At 36.6% G+C, this 21,646-nt stretch overlaps 1 protein-coding gene across 1 annotated transcript in view; it reads left to right on the top strand.

Annotated features, from left to right (window-relative positions):
• The window catches only part of LOC131076775 (glycosyltransferase-like At2g41451), a 92,353-nt gene that overhangs the window by 13,734 nt on the left and 56,973 nt on the right, over positions 1 to 21,646 (top strand). Inside the window, exons 2-3 of the mRNA XM_058014092.2 lie at positions 20,293 to 20,442; positions 20,617 to 20,669. Of these exons, the coding sequence (XP_057870075.1) occupies positions 20,293 to 20,442; positions 20,617 to 20,669 (203 nt within the window). The remainder of the gene's footprint in view (positions 1 to 20,292; positions 20,443 to 20,616; positions 20,670 to 21,646) is intronic.

Genomic DNA, 21,646 nt, shown 5'->3' with positions numbered 1-21,646 from the left:
CTTCTCCTGATGCATCACATTCAACTACAAAGGGTTACGAAAAATCAAGAATTGCAAGCACTATGCATGAACTCATTACCTCCTTAAACTTGTCAAAAGTTTTTTGAGCATGCTTGGACTGTGCAAAGGCTCCTAGGTTTGTCAAATCAGTCGATGGAACAACCAATCGAGAAAATCCCTTCATAAACCGCTTGTAGTAACAACATAGCCCCAAAAATCCTTTAAGCTGTGTTAGATTGGTAGGTGGAGGCCAATCGAGTATTGCTTGAACCTTTTGTTGATCTACTTGGACAACTTTGGAACTTATGATGTGACCCAAGTAAAGAATCATAGTTAATCCAAACCCACATTTGGACAAATTAGAATAGAAAGATTGTTGTTCCAAAATACCCAAAATTGTATTTAGATGCTCAAAGTGTTCTTTCCAAGATTTACTGTAAATCAATATATCATCAAAGAAACTAGAACAATATTTTTAGTTGCTTACTAAATACTTTGTTCATGCATGATTTGAAAGGTTACTGGAGCATTAGTAAGGCGAAAGGGCATGACCAAGAACTCAAAATTTTCATAGTGGCATCAAAATTTGTCTTCTCCACATCTTCATCCCTTATTTGAATTTGGTGATAACCCAATCTTAAATCAATTTTGTAGAAGCAAATAGCTCCATGCAACTCATCAATGAGTTCATTTATACTCAAATTAGGATATCTATTTTTAACGGTCTTCTTATTCAATGCTCTGTAGTCTATGCACATCCATAGAGTTCTATCCTTCTTTTTCACAAGAACCACAAATGTTTCAAATGGGCTAGAGATTGTTCTAATGAAACCCATATCCAAAAGTTCCTTGATAGTCTTTTCTATCTCTTCTTTATACCTCATGGATGTCTATATGGAGAAGTTATAATAGGTTTGACACCTTGTTCTAACTCAATCACTTGCTGAAATCTCCTATCGAGAGGTAGTCTTGGAGGCAAATCATTGAAAACTACACTATACGTATCTAATGTTTTTTGAATTTCAAAGTGATATTTACCTTTTCCCTTTGTAGAACTTGTAGGATGTAATAACCACCCCTGTTCTGTCCCACTTTCAATCTTTTCACAGATTCTACTATTAAGACATTCTGTCAAATAGTTGCTTGCTTCAATGTATAGTGGTTCGGTCTTGCAAAGGATATATATCGCTTGATTTATTAATAAAGGGCAGAGATATAACATATTGCAACAAGAGGAAGCATAACAGAAATTTAAGTTACTTTTGCCAGGGTTAAATAAGCTCGTTCTTTATTAAAATCTCAGACCATAACTAGTTTCAGAAATAACAACACCTGACCTCAATGCTTACAACATTTATTACTGATGAGCTGATTATGCATGAGTTGATGTAGCTTCAGCAGATGCTAAGAATATTGCTGTCATTACAAAACTTCAAGGACTGTCATTAACTGCTGGTAATAGCTCCAAGTCACCATGTAACCCTTTGCAGTCTCAATCTGTAGCCCACCCGATGTAACAGTAACTAAACACAACAAACAAGGATTGGCCTGCAGTAAGATCAGCCCCAAGCAAGGTGATGTGGTTTCCAAATCAGATAAAACAGCCAGCCAAGGTAATACGCCTAGCAAAGGAGAAATACAGCCCAACAAAGAAGTGTTACAGCCCAGCAAAGAATGAAATACGACCCAGCAAAGTAAGTAATACGGCCCAACAATAGCTGTGTTCACATGCATATGCTGATAATGGACCAACCAAACTGAAACACAATGTGAATTGAAATAAATCCACCATCAGATGGAATTGGGTTTTCGTCCAATCCAAAGAACCCAAGGGTTTCCGTCCTAGGGCATGAAACTGAAAGCTAGAAGCTCTCAAATTCTCCAAGAGAAAATAGTAAACCAAGTATCTCTGAAAATGAACTCTTGGAAGTCTTTTATAATACCCACATAAGAGCGAGCTCACTCAACTTGCAAAAGTGGGATAAATAACATTACTCCCGTTTGCATTTTAAGTCTCCAATGTAATTTTAAATTAAGAGGACCTTTAAATATTTTAATATTTCCCACTTAACTATAGTCCCCACATTAATAATGTTAAATATTTATATTTAATTTGAGAACTTAACTTTATCAATGCACAAATAAATCATATCTATGATATTAAATTCTCCAGTCAATGTTGAACATTTACCATCAATATGATACCATCACTAATGATTGAGACCTGACCCAATTGACATATTATAAATAGTAAGTATCTTGAAAACACATCAAAACACTTCAGAATCGCATGCAACTGAAATTGCGTAGGCCAAATATCCATAAGATCCCTTAAATGTCTTGGTTAGCCTATGAGACCAAGGAGAAATAGGCTAATGACAACATCATACAATGTGTGCTAGAAAGGGGACATTACAGTCCACTCTTCCTAATATTGCTTGTCCTCAAGCAATTTCAACTCCACCATCACTAGACATATTCAGCCTGTAACCATGAATGATCCCAGGGTTCCAAGTAAACCTCAAAAACATTGCTCCACCAATCCGTTGCGCCGCTCTGATATAAACATCACTATGCCCTGAGTTGTGAAGTAACTCATCATGATCCATAAGGGACAATGTACCAATCATGTCAATACTTGGGCCCCAAACCAATCTATCCCTCTGGCTATAGGCGTAGTAATAGACCATCAAAAAGATGTGAAAATAAATTCCCATATGCACATAGATCAACTCATTGGGCCACCAATCGCAGATGTTGTAATTCAGGCCAGCAATAAGAATGATTTCAAAGGTGTCACCAAACCCTTGTATAGGAAAGATATCTATCTCATATGCAAAATCCAACAAGTAGACATGCCTCCACACACTCCCAAACAACTCAATAGGTGTTGTAGACCCTGCCAAATCTGAAAGTGCAATGGAAACCCAAGTAGGACTGCCACTAACCACTAAAGAATCTATAAAGATTAAATCACCAACCGGTAAATAAACAGCTGCCATATCTCATGTAATTGGTGACAATTCTAAAAGTGAATTATAGATCCCTTCATCACCCATCAAAGACAACTCTTGAGTGGCTGATTTACTACAGGTGTCATCAAATAAATCAACATCTCCACCAATGAAATGATCAACATCAAGTGAAATTTCAGGACAAGAAAACCTTTTCTTACCATCATCAATTTAGTAGTGAGCATCATGGATTTGTTGAGGATGAAGCTTGGTTTGTTGAGCCACGAACTTAGTTTTCTTTTCTCTTTCTTGCCATCCTTCATTCAACTTTTGGCTCCGATCTATATCAGCTGTTCCAAAGCGCAAAAAACCAGTCCTATGATGAGATGCAACATCAAACTTATTATGTCCCATTCTTGCACCTTGTGTACCACCAATGGTAGAATTTATATCATAAATTTCTTCATAACTATAGGCTGCAATATCTTGAGTAAGAAGAGATATATCACTGCTGTTTGTAGTCAGAAAATTGGGACTGCTCTCATCCTCTTTGTCTCTGCCTTAGAAATCTTCTGTGGTTTGTTGAACCAAATCAGAACCTTTGGGGCTTGGATTAACAATATATATGTCATGTTGATCACCCATAACTTGAGTGGCTACATGGAAAGACTGAATTTTACCATCATCCTCATGTGAAAGATCTGCTACCTCGTGTTGGTGTGAAGAGATACTACTTCTGTTGTAAAAAACAGAATTGTTGTCATACTTTGTGTCATGTCTTCATGTCTTCAACCTTTACAAGCACCTCTTCATTGAAAATGTTATGGCCAGCACTTGCTCTTTGAGTACCAACACTTGTAGACTCCTCTTCATCAGTTATTCCATGTGTAAAGGCTGCAAGCTCATGAGAATGGGAAGGTAATCTACTGCTGTCCCAAACCAGAGTTCTGGGCTCCTCCTCTATCCTTTCTGTGGACTCATCAAACATTACCAAACCTTGACTTGTCACATGTCCTTTCTGAGTGATTAGAGGTGGTGGTGCCTCAAATAAATCTTCTTCAACTGATGTCACAAGGCTGCAAGGTACTTCCTTGTGAAGCTCTTCAATCCTTTCATCAAAATATTGGGTCTCTTTGGAATCATGGTGCCCCATTTCCCTCTTAAGGAACTCATCAATCCCTTCCACTATTGTTTTGATCTCCATCTCCCTTTTACCAACTTCTTGCTCCATGGTTATAGCTGTAGTAGATATTTGATTTTCTGCTTTGTATAGAGAGAACTGAGTCATACTCGGTAGCAAAGATCATCAGCCTCTTTTCTCATGTCTCCCACAAACTTGATAGCAAGATCCCTATCCTTTAACAGCCGCAAGTAATCTGATTTCATTTTTTCAAATGCTTCTTTGATCAAGCGCAATTGAGTACTAGTGACTCCACTTGCAATTGCCATTTGTCTTAAGATCTTCAGTGTACTTGTGAGAATCATTTGCCCTTGTTAATACTTGCACAATCTTCTCCTTTGTGACCAATAATCTATCCTTCAAATCTTGCAATGCTAAAGGCTTTTGTTCAAATTCATCGAAAGAAAAAAGTTTGTCACATTGAATTTTCTGATTTGTTCTCAACTATATGAACATTTTCACCATCACACTTAATTGTATCTCTTGATGATGTCATGCACTCTCCATGTAGTAATAATGGAACATGACTATGATCATATATGGATTCATCAAAGGAGTTCTTCTCTTCACTAGTTTTAATAATAATCTGCAGGTCACCAATTATGAGTTTTGTATACCCCTCACCTGTGGTAATTGATTCTGCCTCCATAATATCATCCTTAGCTGATTGGATGCCATTATCTTGTTTGCTTTCAACATGCCCAATTTCAGATGTATACAAAACTTTTGTTGTAGCTTGCTCCTCATGAGTCAAGGTACCATTCACATTTGTATCTTTGTCCCCATCACTACTTGGCAATCGATCTTTCTCCTTATTAACCCCGCAATTATGATCAAGTGTCCAAGCCTCCTGACATGGGAAACAAATCTGCTCTCTCCTCATTTGGTTCTTACTCTTTTTGGGAGGTCCTGTAACTTGTAAAGATTAGTTCATTTTCAGTCAACTGTTTCCTAAACCTTTCAATTTTCTGCTCAATCAACCTTTTTGAAAACTCATGAGTACTAGGTGAGACAATCAACTCCTTTCTCCAAGTGGCTAACAAATTTGATTGCAACTTCCTATAGATATCATCATCTTCATCCATAATTAAAGACAAAATAGTTTGCATACTTGCTTTAACATTGTCTGAATGTTGTTTTCTTTGTTTTCTGACTTGGGTTAAAAAACATCGAAATATTTGAAGAATCAATTTATCACAGTTGAGATCCAACATAATGACAACTGATCTAGCTCTTGCCGTAATTTCTAAGTTCTTAGCCCTCTTACCAAAAGTAGGGGCTTTGATATCATGTAACCCATGAAGACTCTCCGCATTCAGCTGTAAAACCTTTCTTAGTATATCATCATTATAGGGTGCTATAGGAGCTGTTATTCTTATGATCTCACTGATACAAGAAGCAACTGTAAGTCTTACCTCTTCACAACGATGTTCCAAAAACTCATGCTAGACCAAGGGAAGCATTGCCGGCTTCAAAGCCCAATTCAAACTCTTCCAATCAGATTGGTCTACTTTGGACAAATAAAAGTCTAATTCTTTCAACTTAGAAAGAACACCATCAAGAAATTTCATGCACTCCAATTCTTATCCAATTATAAGGAGCCAATTTCCAACTTCCTTTTCTTTCTGTAAGTCCCCCTGCTGAACACATTTAAATGTATCATTGAATTCTTTTGAGAAAGGACCAATTTTTTGATTTGCTCTCGGCTTCATACTTTTCTGAGTTAAACTTGAAATTCACCAAATCTGATGCACAGTTAAACTCAACCCTACAGGCTGGCAGGATGATTTGTGCTCTGATACCACTGTAATAACCACCCCTGTTCTGTCCCAATTTTAATCTTTTCACAAATTCTACTATTAAGACATTCTGTCATACAGTTGCTTGCTTCAATGTAAAGTGGTTCAGTCTTACAAATGATAGATATCTCTTGATTTATTAATAAAGGGCAGACATATAACATATTGCAACAACAAGAAGCATAACAGAAATTAAAGTTACTTTTGCCAGGGTTAAATAAGCTCTTTCTTAATTAAAATCGCAGAACATAACTGGTTTCAGAAATAACAACACCTGACCTCAATGCTTACAACATTATTACTGATGAGCTGATTATGCATGAGTTTATCTAGCTTCAGCAGATGCTAAGAATATTGTTGTCATTACAACACCTCAAAGACTATCATTAACTGCCGGTAACAGCTCCAAGTCACCACATAACCTTTTGCAGTCTCAAATCTCCAGCCCACCCGATGTAACAGTAACTAAACACAGAAAACAAGGATCAGCCTGCAGTAAGATCAGCCCCAAGCAAGGTGATACGGTCTCCAAATCAGATAAAACAGCCAGCCAAGGTAACTCACCTAGCAAAGGAGAAATACGGCCCAACAAAGAAATGTTACAACCCAACAAAGAAAGAAATACGACCCAGAGAAGTAAGTAATACGACCCAACAATAAATGTGGTCACAGCCACCACTCCTTCAATGCTTCAAATCGAACCTCTTGGGCTATATGCATATGCTGATAATGAACCAACCAAACTGAAGCACAATGTGAATTTTGAAATAAATCCACCGTTAGGTAAAATTGGGTTTTTCGTCCAATCCAAAGAACGCAAGGGTTTCCGTCCTAGGGCAGGAAACTGAAAGCTTGAAGCTCCCAAACTCTCCAAGAGAAAATAATAAACCAAGTATCTTTGAAAATGAACTCTTGGAAGTCTTTTATAATACCCACATACTCACTCAACTTGCCAATGTGGGATAAGTAACATTACTCCCATTTGCATTTTAAGTCTCCAATGTAATATTAAATAAGAGGACCTTTTAATATTTTAATATTTCCCACTTAACTATAGTCCCCGCATTAATAAGGTTAAATATTTATATTTAACTTAAGAACTTATCAATGCACAAATAAATCATATCAATGATATTAAATTCTCTAGTCGATGTTGAACATTCACCATCGACATGATACTATCACTGATGATCGAGAGCTGGCCCAATTGACTTACTATAAATAGTAAGTATCCCAAAAACACATCAAAACACCTCAGAATTGCCTGCAACTGAAACTCCCCAGGCCAAATATTCATAAGATCCCTTAAATGTCATGGTTAGCCTACAGGAGCAAGGAGAAATAGGCTAACAACAACATCATACAACATGTGCTAGAAAGGGGACATTACATAGGATGAGTCAAGCAATTTGCTGTGCAAACAATTTGACCTCTTTAGAATGTTCTGTCCATCTTCTTTGTTGTAATAACCCACTTACTTAATCCAAAGACTCAACTAATTTTTTTTTTTTTTGGATAAAAGCAATTTATTACATGTATTTGATTAAATCAATTAACAAAAACTGAGAAAGATTTCCTTGCAAAAATCTGAAATGGATAAAAGAGATTTCTTTTAAAAAAATAAAATTAAAATATAAATTTTCTTATGTGCAAAATTCTGAAAGAGACGAGAAGAAGATTTTCTTTGAAAAGAAAAAGCAAGCAATGCATGTGCAACAGGGGAACCTGGATTTGAATGAAGAACCTTGTTGACCTCCTTCAATTCCTCCTTGAAGCTTGGTAATGATCTTTTCCAAAATCTTGCAACACATCTACAAAATTTCTCTTACAACTAACATGGTATTGAAAATAAATTCATAAGAATTTCAAGACTACTTTATCATCCAAAAACAATGAACTGCCTTTTTAAAAAATTTAGAACTCAATATATAGAAAAGAGAGTCATTTTTCCACTACAAAATAAATTAATTGATTTCCATATTCTTTTCCCAAAATAATTTCATGCAAAATGATTAATTGTCATAGTGGGGGTTACATGCAAAAATTGAATTTGAAATTCTCTTCTAGAACCTTCTCATTTCCTCCTACAACATGTGCTAAATAGCATATTGAGAAAATAAACAATTCCTAAATTAATTTCATGCAAAAATGATTGTTGTCATAGTGGGGGTTACATTTGACCATGCATTCAAAATTCAAATTTGAATTCTCCTCCAAAAATGCATTTTGTAACTCCTTTGTCATAAAAATGCCATGAATAGAATTATTCTTGTCATAGAATAATTTTGTAACTCCCATGTCATATATTTGCTAAATATAATATTTATTCCTTAATATTTTGAATTTAAAATTTCTTTTCTAGAATCTTCTTATTTCTCCTACACCATGTGCTCAATTAGGATATTGAGAAAATAAGCAATTTTCAAATAAATTATGACCTTATGTGTGTGTCACCACTTAAATTCCTTTTTATTTAAAAACTTCAACTTCATTTCAATATATATTTTATTTCTAACATTACACATTAAATTAATATTATAGTAGTAATAATAATAATAATAACAAGTCATATCAAGGTCCAAAAAGAGGGTTATGACATTTGTTGTCACAAATCGTCGAGCTCCATTTGAAAGCCCTTTTAGAACAACTTTCCCATCCTATTGAAACTTAAATTCCATTGTCTAGTAGTTTTGATAATATCCTCCAATTGAATGCAACAACCAAACACCTAGAACAACATCAGTTTTACCAATACCAACAACATAAAAATCATCACTTACTTTATAATCAACTAAGGAATTACCCTTTATGGGCAAAGGATTTTTTGCTCTGCTCACCTAAAAATTAAAACTCATGGGTTTTCATCCATAAGCCTCCAGCTCCAATGGGTTTTCATCCATTGAAGACAATATAATCAGTATCAAATTATGAAAAGATGCAATACCTGCAAAATGACAAACTTCACATATTTTATATGCATTGAGCCCTAAATGGGTGCCCAAAATCTCAACACCCTTCTTGATGAAGATTCCTTTGGTGGATGCTAAAATTAGTGTATGGCTGTTTTCATGCAAATTGTCATAGACGTCAGCTAAATTGTCAAAAAATGCTCTTTTTAAATTTTGCATTCAAATCCTAGATGCTCCTTAAATCTAATGCCCTATCTATGTTGACAGATGTTTTATTTAATATTTAATTGTTCAAAAAATGGAGATTGCACCACGACTATATTTAATATTAAATGAATTATTTTCCCTATGTTGTCCAGTCAACCCATGGGAAAATTGGATGGGTTAATGAAGATCTTGATCTCATTATTTTTAGAAAGGGAACATGACACACTGTTTGTATTCACATGGTGCCTCTCCACCATGTTGATTTATGTGTCACCCAGAACAAGCCATATAGCATGTAGGACTACCTTAGCTTTAGTTTTGAGGACGTTCATCAATCTTTGCTTAGTGATCTTATCGAGAAATGCCATTTGGCTCTTTTTGACCCTCAAATAAATGTCGGTATCCATCTTGTAGATGTGTAATAGAAAACTTTCATCCCTGCTGTTTGCATGTAACATAATGCTTCCTTTTTGAGGATTAATGCTTAGTGTACTCTTTAGCATGATCCTCATTATTGTGGCTTATCCTTCACTTACTTGCAATCATAATTTTTACCTCTTTGCCTCCATCTCACAAAGCTTCTCATGCCAAACATATGTCATATCCAAGAGTAATTGACCCCGTTCCATATCGATTGCCTGGTTTGCAGCTTGATCCACCACATCGTTTCCTTCTTTGAACACGTGGGATATTTGAAAGTCATCGAAGTGATCTAGCACCTCCCGAATTGGTGCTGCCCACATTTTTAATTTTCAATTTGGCATATATTTCTTACATATAGCATTAATTGTTATTTGTGAGTCCCCTTTTAGGTGATTTTTTTAAAATTTGAATTTTATGCATATTGTCAATCCTAGTAGTCCAACTTGAAATTCAGCAGCATTGTTGGTTCCTTGTGGTAGTTTTTTGGCAGCTCATATCTTTTTCTTTCCCTCCTGATCTCTTTCTACACATCTTGCTCTTGATAGTCTTGTGTTTTCACGAGAAGCACCATCGATATTGATTTTAGCTGAACAATATTCAAAGGGAATCCATCAAGCATTATCTCTACGGTTAGAAGCCAGATCAAGCCGCTGAGCCCCATAAATGGTGGGGACAATCAACCTGCGACATTTTCTTTGTTCCTTGTCCCAAGCCATGAATGTACCATGTTTTAGGTTCTGATTTCTAGCTGCATTATTGACTATTTTCTCAGTTACCGGTTCTTGCCAAAAATGGCTGGGTCCTGGTTTTGGTTCATGCCCGGTCTTGGTCCGAGCCTGGTTCGACCTGGGTCCCACCCGGGTCCTGCCCAGGCAGCTGGGTTCCTTGGGTGGGACCCAGGTCGAACCAGGGGGGACCCGGGTGAACCCAAGCCTGTGGGTTCCCAAAAACGGGGCCCATGGGTTAGAAAACAAAGAAAAACAATTAAAAAACAAATTTTTTAATCTTATTTTAACATTTTGAAACTTGAATTAGTTGAAACTTGAAACTTGAATATTATCTTTTTTGCAAGTTATGAATATGATATTACATTTATGATTTACGATATATTAATATCAGAATATTTATTGGCATTGGCAATTATGGATTTATGATTTATGATTTATCTGTTATCATTTATGTATCATTGTATGGGAAAGTTACATTGTATGTTTCATATTTGTATATTTGAACTGTGAACATATATAATTTTGATGTTTGAATTTTGAACATATATATATATAAAAAAAACTAAAAAATATATATATATATATGTACGGACGAACCCGTACCCGTACCCAATTTTTATTTTTTGCTGAATCCGCGAATCCGTACCCGAATCCGAACTTGAATCTGAACCGGAACCGGTAACTTAGACTATTTTCAATATGAGATTTTCTATCTTATGGACCAAATTTTCCTTAGACGTTTCCTTGCCTTAAATATCTTTTGGTTTCTTTCCTTCAATATTTTCCATAATATAGAGGGTGAAGCAATCCAAATGCTAGAGAAGACTGCCTTTTGTGTATTATCGGCCACATGTTAAACATTGTAATGAGATCCAAAGGGATCAAGTCAATGGGTTATTGGATCTATCCTTGGGGAAATCTTGATTCCTTCCCAACCTCCTTTATTCTTGCCCCATTCATGCTTCTTCCCATGGCTTCATCCATGATGATGAATGAGAAACAGGAGAGTTGATCACCTTTTCTAATACTTTAAGAAGATGGAAAGAAACCATGTGGACACTCAAAACCTTGGTTCTAATATGCAATTTTAACCTATTGAATCCATTCCCAGTAGAAGCCAAATCTCTTCCATGATCCATGACATCCAAAAGGAATTGTCTATACACTTGATCATAAGCCTTTTTGATGTCTAGTTTGATTATCATTCTCTCTACTTTTGCCTTGCTCTATGAATGGTTTCATGTGCTAGAATTATGCCTTCAACAATAGATTGTCTAGGGGTGAATCCACCTTTTGTTCCTCTAAGATAATATCAGCCAAAACTTCCTTCAATCTATTGGCCATTAACTTTATTACGATCTTGTATATTTTGTTGGATAAATAGATGGGTCAAAGAGCATCCTTTGTTTCCTTTTTGGGAATTGTTGGATCAAATTGTCATTGATGCCAAAGGACTCTAGCTTGATCGGTAAAGGAAAATTAATCATCTAGAGCAGAGATCAGTTTTAGCAAATGCAAATATATATATAAGGGCCTACCTCATTAATAACAAGCCTTATTCATTTTTAGAGCCCCCCCACCTTTTATTAAGGACGACCTCTTTATATGAAGCACCTATCTTGGGCAAAACAAAAAGCATCCTTATGCTGGCCGACCTAGGATCTAGTGACCAATTTGGAGGGTCAATAAAATTAAATATATATACTTTATGTGGCTGGCCGACCTCACTTTGGGAGGTGTAACCGTTGGGGAAAAGACACCTTAAAGGTGTATAAATATGGATTACTTGAGAGCTAGCTTGCCGGTTCGGGTTCGAAGAACCGGTACGGCAAAATTTTGAAAAGGGGTTTGGGTTCGTTAGTACAAAAACATGTAAATTATATATATATATATATATATATATATATATTTTAATATTTGTGCAGCCTATAAGCATGAATTAAGATTAGCATGTCACATAGCATCATATAAACAACAAAACAAACATAAACTTGTAATCATAGCATCATATACATCAAGTTTAATATAAAAATGACAAAATATTCAAGTATCCCTATCTCAATGGTAGGTTTTAATTGGGTATATCTCATATCTTGCCCTACAGCTCGCGCTCAGAAACTGGGGTCCTTTTTCTGTAGAACAACAATTGCTCAGATTTGCTCTTGCTCTAGCCAAACATGTTCTGCAATCTTGTACTGATATATCTCTCCAACACTGAACTAAACCATATAATGTTCCACTAGCATTATATTTGGCTGTTCCAACAGCGAAACGCTTATTTGCAGGGATGTAAGCTTTCTCAGACAGATTTGACAAAAGGCTGCTGGTTGTGTTCTTGAAAGCATCTCTACTTTTAGTAATATCCATTGTGTTCACCAAGAGAATTCTTTGTATCTAGTCTTGAAATGAAATTAGAATTGTGATAGTGCATGAAACAATAATCCAGCCATATTTTCCCACCTATGCTGTTGGGGCAAAGGTCGTGAAGGGTTTTATTTGCTTCCACTACACATTTTGAGCATCTATCTGCTGATATAGTTCTAGTGCACTGGAGAAGACCATAGACCTTATTGGGATATTGGCCATGGGAAGAAGTGTTGAACCCTGAATTTTTAGGTGCATTAAGATACAGACCATTCATAACTAGGTTTAAGTTTGTGGAATAGGTGCTGCCATTGGTGAAAGTTGAGGAATTATCGCATGTGTGCCATGCGTAGATACACATGACTGATGGAAACTTTTGTACAAACAGCAAAAAGAGGACGAACCACCTAGGCGGAATCGAAAAAAAAATTAAATTTGGCATTAAAAATCACTTTTTGGGCTGCCTAAACGCTTGGGTTTGCTTTGGGTTCTTTGTGGTTCTCTTTGGTTTGACTTGGGTTCACCCAGGTTCGAACCATGACGAACCACCTCTGGGTTTTAAGAACCCTGGTCGAACCCAGTCGAACCACGCCCAGAACCACGAACCAGTTCGAACCAAAACCCGAACCAAGTGTTGATGTGTCTTTTGTACACGACCAAACACAAAATAAAATACCTAAAGGTACCTTATCCTCTCTTGAATAAAGCTTCCCCAAATGCTGAAGATCTTGCAGAAGGATCAATTGGAGTAGCTCCAAGGTTCTGATTGTAGGTTCTCTACGTGTGGATAAGCTCTTGCGGTATGATGTGATTTTGCTAGAATCACAAGGGGACGTACATTCGATGACCTGAGCGTCTGATTTGCTTTGGATATCACTGGAACGTGGGTTTTTACTGATCCTTGATTTTTAAAAAAAGGGAAAAGGATAAGGGTTGGAGAAGGATCTAATTCTAACACTAAGATTGTACGAGCAATGGATGACCTTTGATGAAACTTTAACTAAGTCTTGCTTTGACATGCTAGGATCATCTCCACAAGGTTAGTGCGATCTTCTAAGGAAAGCTTTATGATGTTCAGATCACTGCTACAAGCATAGACACCGTCATGTTGATGCATATCAATGAAGAAGCGATAATTGAAGTTAAGCTTAAGCATGAATGATTCCAGTTGACTACGCAAGGCAAGTTTGCAATCAACAAACCGCTAGTAGTATGGATATGCAAATTTCACCATTGATCATACAAATTTCTTCCATTCATCTAATAACATGAAATTAAATTTGAGAAGTATAGAGACCATGCAAATTGTAGAATCGACACATAGAATTCACCATTTCGTCGATGAAGTTTACATGTCTTTTGCAACAATCTCTTGGCAACAATCTTTGCCTTCTCTTTCTACTCTACTCTAAAATGCTATCTACTATTGAGCTACTAATTATTGACTATCTCTCTTTTGCTAACTCCTAACTATTCTCTGACTATTAATTCTTACAAATGAGGAGCCAAGGCTTTATATAGAGAGCCCTTTACAAATTGATGGCTCTGATTGACTTAGAATCAATGGCTAGGATTACAAGATAGAAACCCTAATTAAGGTTTGTTATAACAAACTTCCTTAGCCAATGAGAAAATTACATTCCAGGAGTGAGGACCAATAGGAAGCAGGGGTAGGTACACCGAAGTTTGTGCCGTCCTCGATGAGTCAAGTACATTGAATCTGGACATGCTGAGGTGGACCAGTCCAACTGGAGGAAAAATGACTGGGATGCCACCTTGTCTGATGTTTGTGTCTTGGTTGATCTCTTTTCTGTCTTTTGACGCGATGAATGATGTACCTCCTTGACTCCCATATGCTTGATGAGGCTTCCTCATTGCCAAGTCTTCTTTCTCTGGTAGCATACCTCGCCTTGGAGTGTCATTCTTCTCTGTCATCATGTGGTTTCTTCATATGGTAGAATGAGGTCTTGAGGCTAGCTTGCAACTCCTCGAACACTTGAAGTCTTCCAACGCTTCAAAACACCTTGAGTCCTCCTTTATGCATTTGGGACGTCCTTGATGGTGATGGGCTTAGAATAGATCGTCCTTTTCCTGGCCTGATTTTCCTCCATCAGCAAAACAAACCAAAAGATGATTAAGTACACATGACATATTTATCTCACATAGCATTTTCTACCTTAAATCATCAACAAAAAGGCATTAGAATGAAATTCGCTCAAGATCCTCCCCAGGGACAGGCCCTATAAGAATTTAGCTCTGGACCCTTTGGAAGGGTCATGAGCGATTTTGCTCAATTTAGACCTCATCTCCTTGCCTTGAACTTCTCTTGACCTTTGAATCGCTTTCTCCTGAAGACATCATTGATTTGACCTCCAAAAAGACCAAAAAAATGGATTTCGCTTTGGACCTTGGCCAAGGACAAGACCTATAAGGAATTTCGCTCTGGACCCTTTGGAAGGGTCAGGAGCGATTTTTATGATTAGGTCCAAATTCCATCATTTCTTTACTCCAAATGGCCTCCCAATGCAATCATACACTAGTCTCTCTCCACCAAAGCCTAGGATCCATATCTTAGCCTCCATCATGAGCAAATTAGGTGATTTTGAGAATTTCGTTGTGGACCCTTTGGAAGGGTCAGGAGTGAAATTCTTGATTTGCTTGTTTTCCTTCACCTAGTTTCATTCTTCATACCTTACTTTCCTTTGACTCTCCCTTTTGGATCCCCCTTTCACGAAGACAACACTTGTTTGACCTCAAAAAGGCTTGAAAGGAGAATTTCGCTAAAAACCATGGCCAAGGATAGGACCTATAGAGAATTTCACTCTAGACCCTTTGGAAGGGTCAGGAGCGAAATTCAAGTTTTAGCTCAATTCCTTCACATTTGGTGGTCACAAGCTATTCAAAGGCATGCCTAGGGGTATCTCCAATCTTAATTCACCCTGATCCACACTTTTCTTGACACAAAATTGGGAGAAAAAGGAGATTTTGGGAATTTCGCTCTGGACCCTTTGGAAGGGGCAGGAGCGAAATTCACGTCTTGAGCTCATTTCTTCATTTTTTCAACTCCAAACTACCTCAAATGGCAAGGACACATCACTTCACTTCCATCCACGCCATAAAAACCAAGGATCTGACCTCCTCGAAAGGGAAAATAGGTGTTCTCAAGAATTTCGCTCTGGACCCTTTGGAAGGGTTAGGAGCGAAATTCATGATTTAGGACAAAATCCTTCACTCCTTCACTTCTAATCACTTCCTAAGGCAAAAAACATGTCAATCCACTTCCAAATATGCCCAAGGAATTAAGATGTTGGTCCAAACAAGGAAGAAAATGAGGTTTATGGAGATTTTCGCTCTGGACCCTTTGGAAGGGTTAGGAGCGAAATTTCCATTCTAGGTTGATTTTCACCATTTCATCACCTCAAACCTTCTTTCAAAGGCTAGAACACCTCAAGGTCACTCCAACCATGCCTTAGAAGTCCAAAACTTGGCCATGACAAGGAAGAAAATGAAGGTTATGTGAATTTCGTTCCGGACCCTTTGGAAGGGTCAGGAGCGAAATTCTTACTTGGGCTCATTTCTCACCTTTTTCCTCCCTTCTTTGGCTTGGATATAACTTCTTAGGCCTCCTTCCATCATGATCAAGTGAATTTGCTCCTCAAGTTGGCATCTAGTTCAAGATTTTGTGAAGAAATAGGGTCTTATATGAATTTCGCTCTGGATCCTTTGGAAGGGTTAGGAGCGAAATTCTTCCTTGGGCTCAAATCCCAACTTCATTTCCCACATTTCTTCATTCAAACAAGTGTTTTTCCTTCACTAATGCTTGGGGATGAGCTAGTTCCTAGTTTGGGTCAAGGTGGGGTGTCTTATAGAGGAATTCGCTCTGGACCCTTTGGAAGGGTCAAGAGTGAAACCTATTCTAGGCTCAAATTACCTTGAATTCGACTTGACTTTGCCTTAGACTCAACCTTTTGATGCACATCCTTCCATATCCTTGCAAATTCGCTCAACCACTCACTGACTTAGGTGAAATCTTAGGTCCTTTGTGAAATTTCGCTTTGGACCCTTTGCAAGGGTCAGGAGCGAAATTTGACATTTTAGCCTCTCCGTTAGGATTCATATATGGAATATAACATTTAAGTATAAGAGAAGTCATATTCCATATATATTGTCAGGATGTTTGCGAGTGGTTTTGGACCTCCAAGAGTTATAATGCAAAATCTAGTTTTTGGAGAATTCTTCAATTTTTCCAGACAGTCAAATTTCAGGATCAGGATGACATTCCAGACAGCCAAATTTCAGGACATTTGAGGATCAGGATGACATTCTAGACTTCTCAAGGCAAATTCGCTCTGCCCTTGATGTAAGGGATGGGACCTAGGAGGACATTATGCATTCAACCAAGGTTTGATTTAGCAACTTGAAGTGTGACCAGATAGTACACAAAAAACACACGAGGAATGATCTAAATTACCTCTAGTCACTCAATTGACCCGACCTCTTGAGTAGATCCACCTGACTCAAGCAGAGCTTGCTATCCTAATGAGCCCCCTGGAGACCCTTCAAATACAAAAGGTCAATAGACAAGAACCTAGAAGACCAAGAAAACTAACCCTAGAAAGCAAAAGGTAGGGGTCCCCATTTGCAATGGGGCGATGTGTGAATACGTCACAACACCAGGGGGGTCCAGAGGACAATCCGGTAACTCAGCTTGAGAGGACTTTTAGATCATCAAATTCATTGCATATCCTTTCATTAAGAGCAGACATAAGGAGCAGTTATATGGAGAAAAACCATACTAGCATATGAGCAGATTTCTGGGATTTAAATCAACCTCATCTTGGAGGTGAATTCATGCAAATTTTTGTGAAGACTACAGCCAACTTTGTTCATATTTTTATCAGATTTGAGAGCCTAATTTTGAAGACTATTTTTTAGATCTGAGTGAGGGTTTTTAGAGCAGATTCTCAAGGCAAACTTATTAGGAGTGGGGGGCAGACTTTTGAAGACCTTCAAGCAGAGTAGCCGGAAATCCCTTTGTTCCTCCCTGGGCACGTGTATCCCCGTATCTGTTCTCGTTTCCAAAATGGATACATATCCGATATAGCCCGGATACACGTCGAATATTGTACCCACGTGTGCCTAAAAAACCTTGATTTCCAACCATGCTAGATACTATGTGATTTGATTTTTAAAAAAAAATTGATGTAAATCTTCCTAAATTTAATTTTAAAAAATTTCATTCGTGCATTTAAAAAAAATGGTATTAACAAAACCTACACCAAATGAGAAAGACAAATGAAATGTTTTTCTATTTCAGTGACCCATTTTTTAGGTTATCTTCCAATGCAACTCTACGATTTTTGCATATTGTAAAATGTTAAATCAACTTATCATTATTTATGTAGCAATCATGTGTCTATATTGCTTTTGAAGTAATGAAAATCTCCTCGAATAACTTCGAAAATTGTGTTAAATATAGGTGTATGTGTTTTTTATGAATGACATATCCAACTGTATCCATATTGGGGGTCTTAAAAAATGGCCGTATCCGTATCCGATACCCTATATCCTTATTTGTATCCATATCCATGTCCATGCAACTTTGCCTTCAAGGGATCTGGGGCAGATCCAACAAACATTATTATCATCTTACATTTGAAGGTTGGAGTCTTCTATTTCACAAGTGCAAGAGGTTGGAGCTTCTCATTAAAAGAGATCGGAGTCTCCTGCTGAGTTGGAGCTCAGTGCAGGGGATTGATGTTTTCTGTGGGTTGGTGCCTACAAAGATGTAAGAAGTTCTTTATAAAAGCAATATTTTGCTGTGGTTTTCTCTTGCAAGGGTCTACACGTAAATCATGTGTGCAACTTGTGTTCCTTTTTGTTAGATCAAAACTGTGTGGATGCTTTGTTCATTGCTCTAAGATTGCTAAAATTATAAATTAAAAAGTTGGTCTTTATTGATTCACCCATCTTTAAGTATAAGTGTGTGCATGTGTTTTCTTCAGGAATTAATGATAAAAAGGTGTTGTTATATCATTTAGCATGGTAGTTTTCTTTCTTGATTCTTCAACAACCTCGGTGAGATCGTTTCCAATAATGTTCCAAAAGGATTGGAAATTTTTCTAGTCTTGGAGCTTTATGTAGGCCTAATTGAAATGTGGCCTTTCTCACTTCAGCTTGAGTGATTGGTTGGTAAAGTTTCTCAATTTAGACTTCACTGATCTGTTTTGGAATGTAGCCAAGAATTTCTTCTCTCATTATTGGCTGTTAGTGGTTCTCCATTTAGAAGTCCAAAGTATTTCACAGCCTCATCACCTATCTCTTTTGGCGATTATATTTTAACTTCCTCAAAAGTGGCTATTTTAAATATTCTATTCCTGAATCTCTTTGCCTTGGTCATGTTGTGAAATTACTTATATATTTATTTGTTTATTCTATACAAAAATATTAATATTTAAAATATAATATTATTTTAATTTATTCCTACTTATTTTATTATGGTTTTAAATTTTTAATTAAGATTTAAAAAAATTAAATGATAAAGTGAATTTTTGTTTTTTTAAGTTTAAATTATTATTGTTTATTTAGTTCTTTATATTTAAATTTTAAAATTTTAATATATTTAGATATATTTTTTTTTAATTTATCATAAAATTTTGCTTTATTTTATTTTAATATAGATTTAAATGACATTATTGATAATTTAATTACAGATCCTGGTATATATGTTGTAAATTGTTAAATCAACTTATAGTTATTTAATAATTTATGTAGCAATTATGTGTCTATATTGCTTTTAAACTCATGAAAATCTCTTCTAATGACTTAGAAAATTGTGTTAAATATGTGTATGTGTTTCGTATGAATGTCATTTCCAATTAAATCCATATTAGGTCTTGTAAAAAATGGTCGTATCCATATATTGTATCCATATCTGTGTCCTTGCAACTTTGTGTGTAAGCATTTCTATGTGTCCACAGATTTAATGGCGTTATTATGGCTCTCCATTAATGGGGAGTCTATTGGGTGGTAGCATGTCTTACCATGCAGTGGGATTTGAACCTTGGTTGCTCACTTTTGAAAGCATCCCATTGCCATTGCACCACAACCCAATGGACCACAGGGTTTAACTTTTTGCCTCAACAGTTATTTATATTAAAATGATGAATAGCAGGCTATAATGCCTCATAAAAAATATTTTGTAGTCAATACTTTTTTAAAATCATGAATAGTATTCAATCAGGCATGTTCATTAGCCCTACACAAATCTTATTGTTTAAGCCAAGGCTATTGATCAGGTTCTTATCTTATATCGTTGGGATCATTTCTTATGCTGCAGATTGTATTACAGTCCTCTATTGAGAGAGAGTTTGGAGTTAATCTTTCCTTAAGGATAGTTGTATGGCAAAGTAACCTTTATTTGGGACTACATTCTTTTTCACTGAAACAATTACAGAATTTATTGTGGTACTTCTTGGGAACACAATTTTTTATGTCTTTTGTTGTATGAGATCTTTTGGTTCTTCTGCAGCTCATACATGTATGATCATTTTAAGAAAGTGTTGCTTACCAATATGTATCATATGGTTATTCTTGTCTCCCATCACGTTATGTTTTTATGCATGTATTTCTTTGTTATGGTCAGTGGAAATTTTATAAAAATGTCAGGGTGGTTGTTTTATCTTCTAAATCATGTATTGAAGGAAACTTTCTTATTGTGACCTGCAGATATGTATAACGACAAGTACTTCAGCAGGGCTTGACCAGATTCTTCCTTGGATATATTACCACAAAATAATTGGTGTAACCAATTTCTTTTTATTTGTGGAGGGAAAGGCAGCCACTTCTAATACATCAGCTGTTTTGGATAGCATACCGGTTAGTTATATTTTTGGATGTATGCCACTCATGTTCCATGCATCAGGATGTAGTTATAGTGATATCTTATCCACTGATTTTCTTATTGTTATTTTCTGATCGTTTTTTGCTACTTTCAAAGGAATTGCTTGTTAGAATTTGACTGAAATGGTTTTTGTTGCCTATTTGTTTTAGGGAGTAAAAATTGTGCATCGAACGAAAAAGTTAGAGGAAGAGCAGGCTAAAAGGTTTTTTCCTTTCACTTTGGTCTCTTAATTTTTTTTGACAGAACTAATGTTTCTCAAGCGCATTCTAGAAATTATATCCTTTCAAGTTTTTCCCATCTCTTATTTGACCTGAATATGACAAGATAGGTATGTGTATGCTTTAGGGAACCAGATGGTGGAAATACAACCATTCACTAATTTATTGATCCTTTGTTTTCTTGTTCATCAAAAATTATAATGCATGCATAAATGGAAGAAAGTAAACTTTTTGTTTGGATTTGTTAAGTAAGGGTTGTATATATAGGCCTTCCATAGAAAGGTCATATCTAGCTGAACTCAAAAACATTGGTTTGCTAAGTGCAGAATTAAACTGCATCATACCCCAAAACATTCTAAAAATAAAAAATGGATTACAAAGATTAGAGCAATTTTTTCTAGGTATTTCTCTATGCATGGTAAAAAGTGGTATCTGTCTAACCCAAACAGTCTCTCGTAAACAACCAAAATGCAGACTAATTATGCACATGATAATTGACTTCACCAGCTGCCAGAATCCCACCAATCACAGCCCATAATATTTAGCAGCAAACAGAAGACCAACCACAAGTCCATGCTCAGCTAGCTGTTGCTCATTTGATGCGAAGGAAGGCAGTAGCCTTCGGGATCACTGTATGCAAAGGATATTGCCCTGCCTCTTTATAGAGGTATCTATACCATTGGGCTTGCACACTGCCCCTCCTACACTGTTTTCTTTACCTTTGCAGCAAACCTGAATCTCACAACAGGTTCAAATCTCGGGCTTTGTCAGGGTACTTGCTACTCCTAGTGTTCCATCTCAATGGACCACAAAATTCTTGGATGTATTCCACTAATTTCAGACACAGCCTGCCTCATTTCTCTTTGCACCCCATGCATGGGCTGAATTTTGTCCCTTAGACAAGCCACTTGCAGCTCCAAGTTGTCTCCTGTTTCAGTGTTTTCTCATTCCACATGCTGGT

Source organism: Cryptomeria japonica, chromosome 11 (genome assembly GCF_030272615.1).
Source record: "Cryptomeria japonica chromosome 11, Sugi_1.0, whole genome shotgun sequence".
Taxonomy (NCBI): domain Eukaryota; kingdom Viridiplantae; phylum Streptophyta; class Pinopsida; order Cupressales; family Cupressaceae; genus Cryptomeria; species Cryptomeria japonica.
This window is presented reverse-complemented; position numbering and strand designations above follow the sequence as displayed.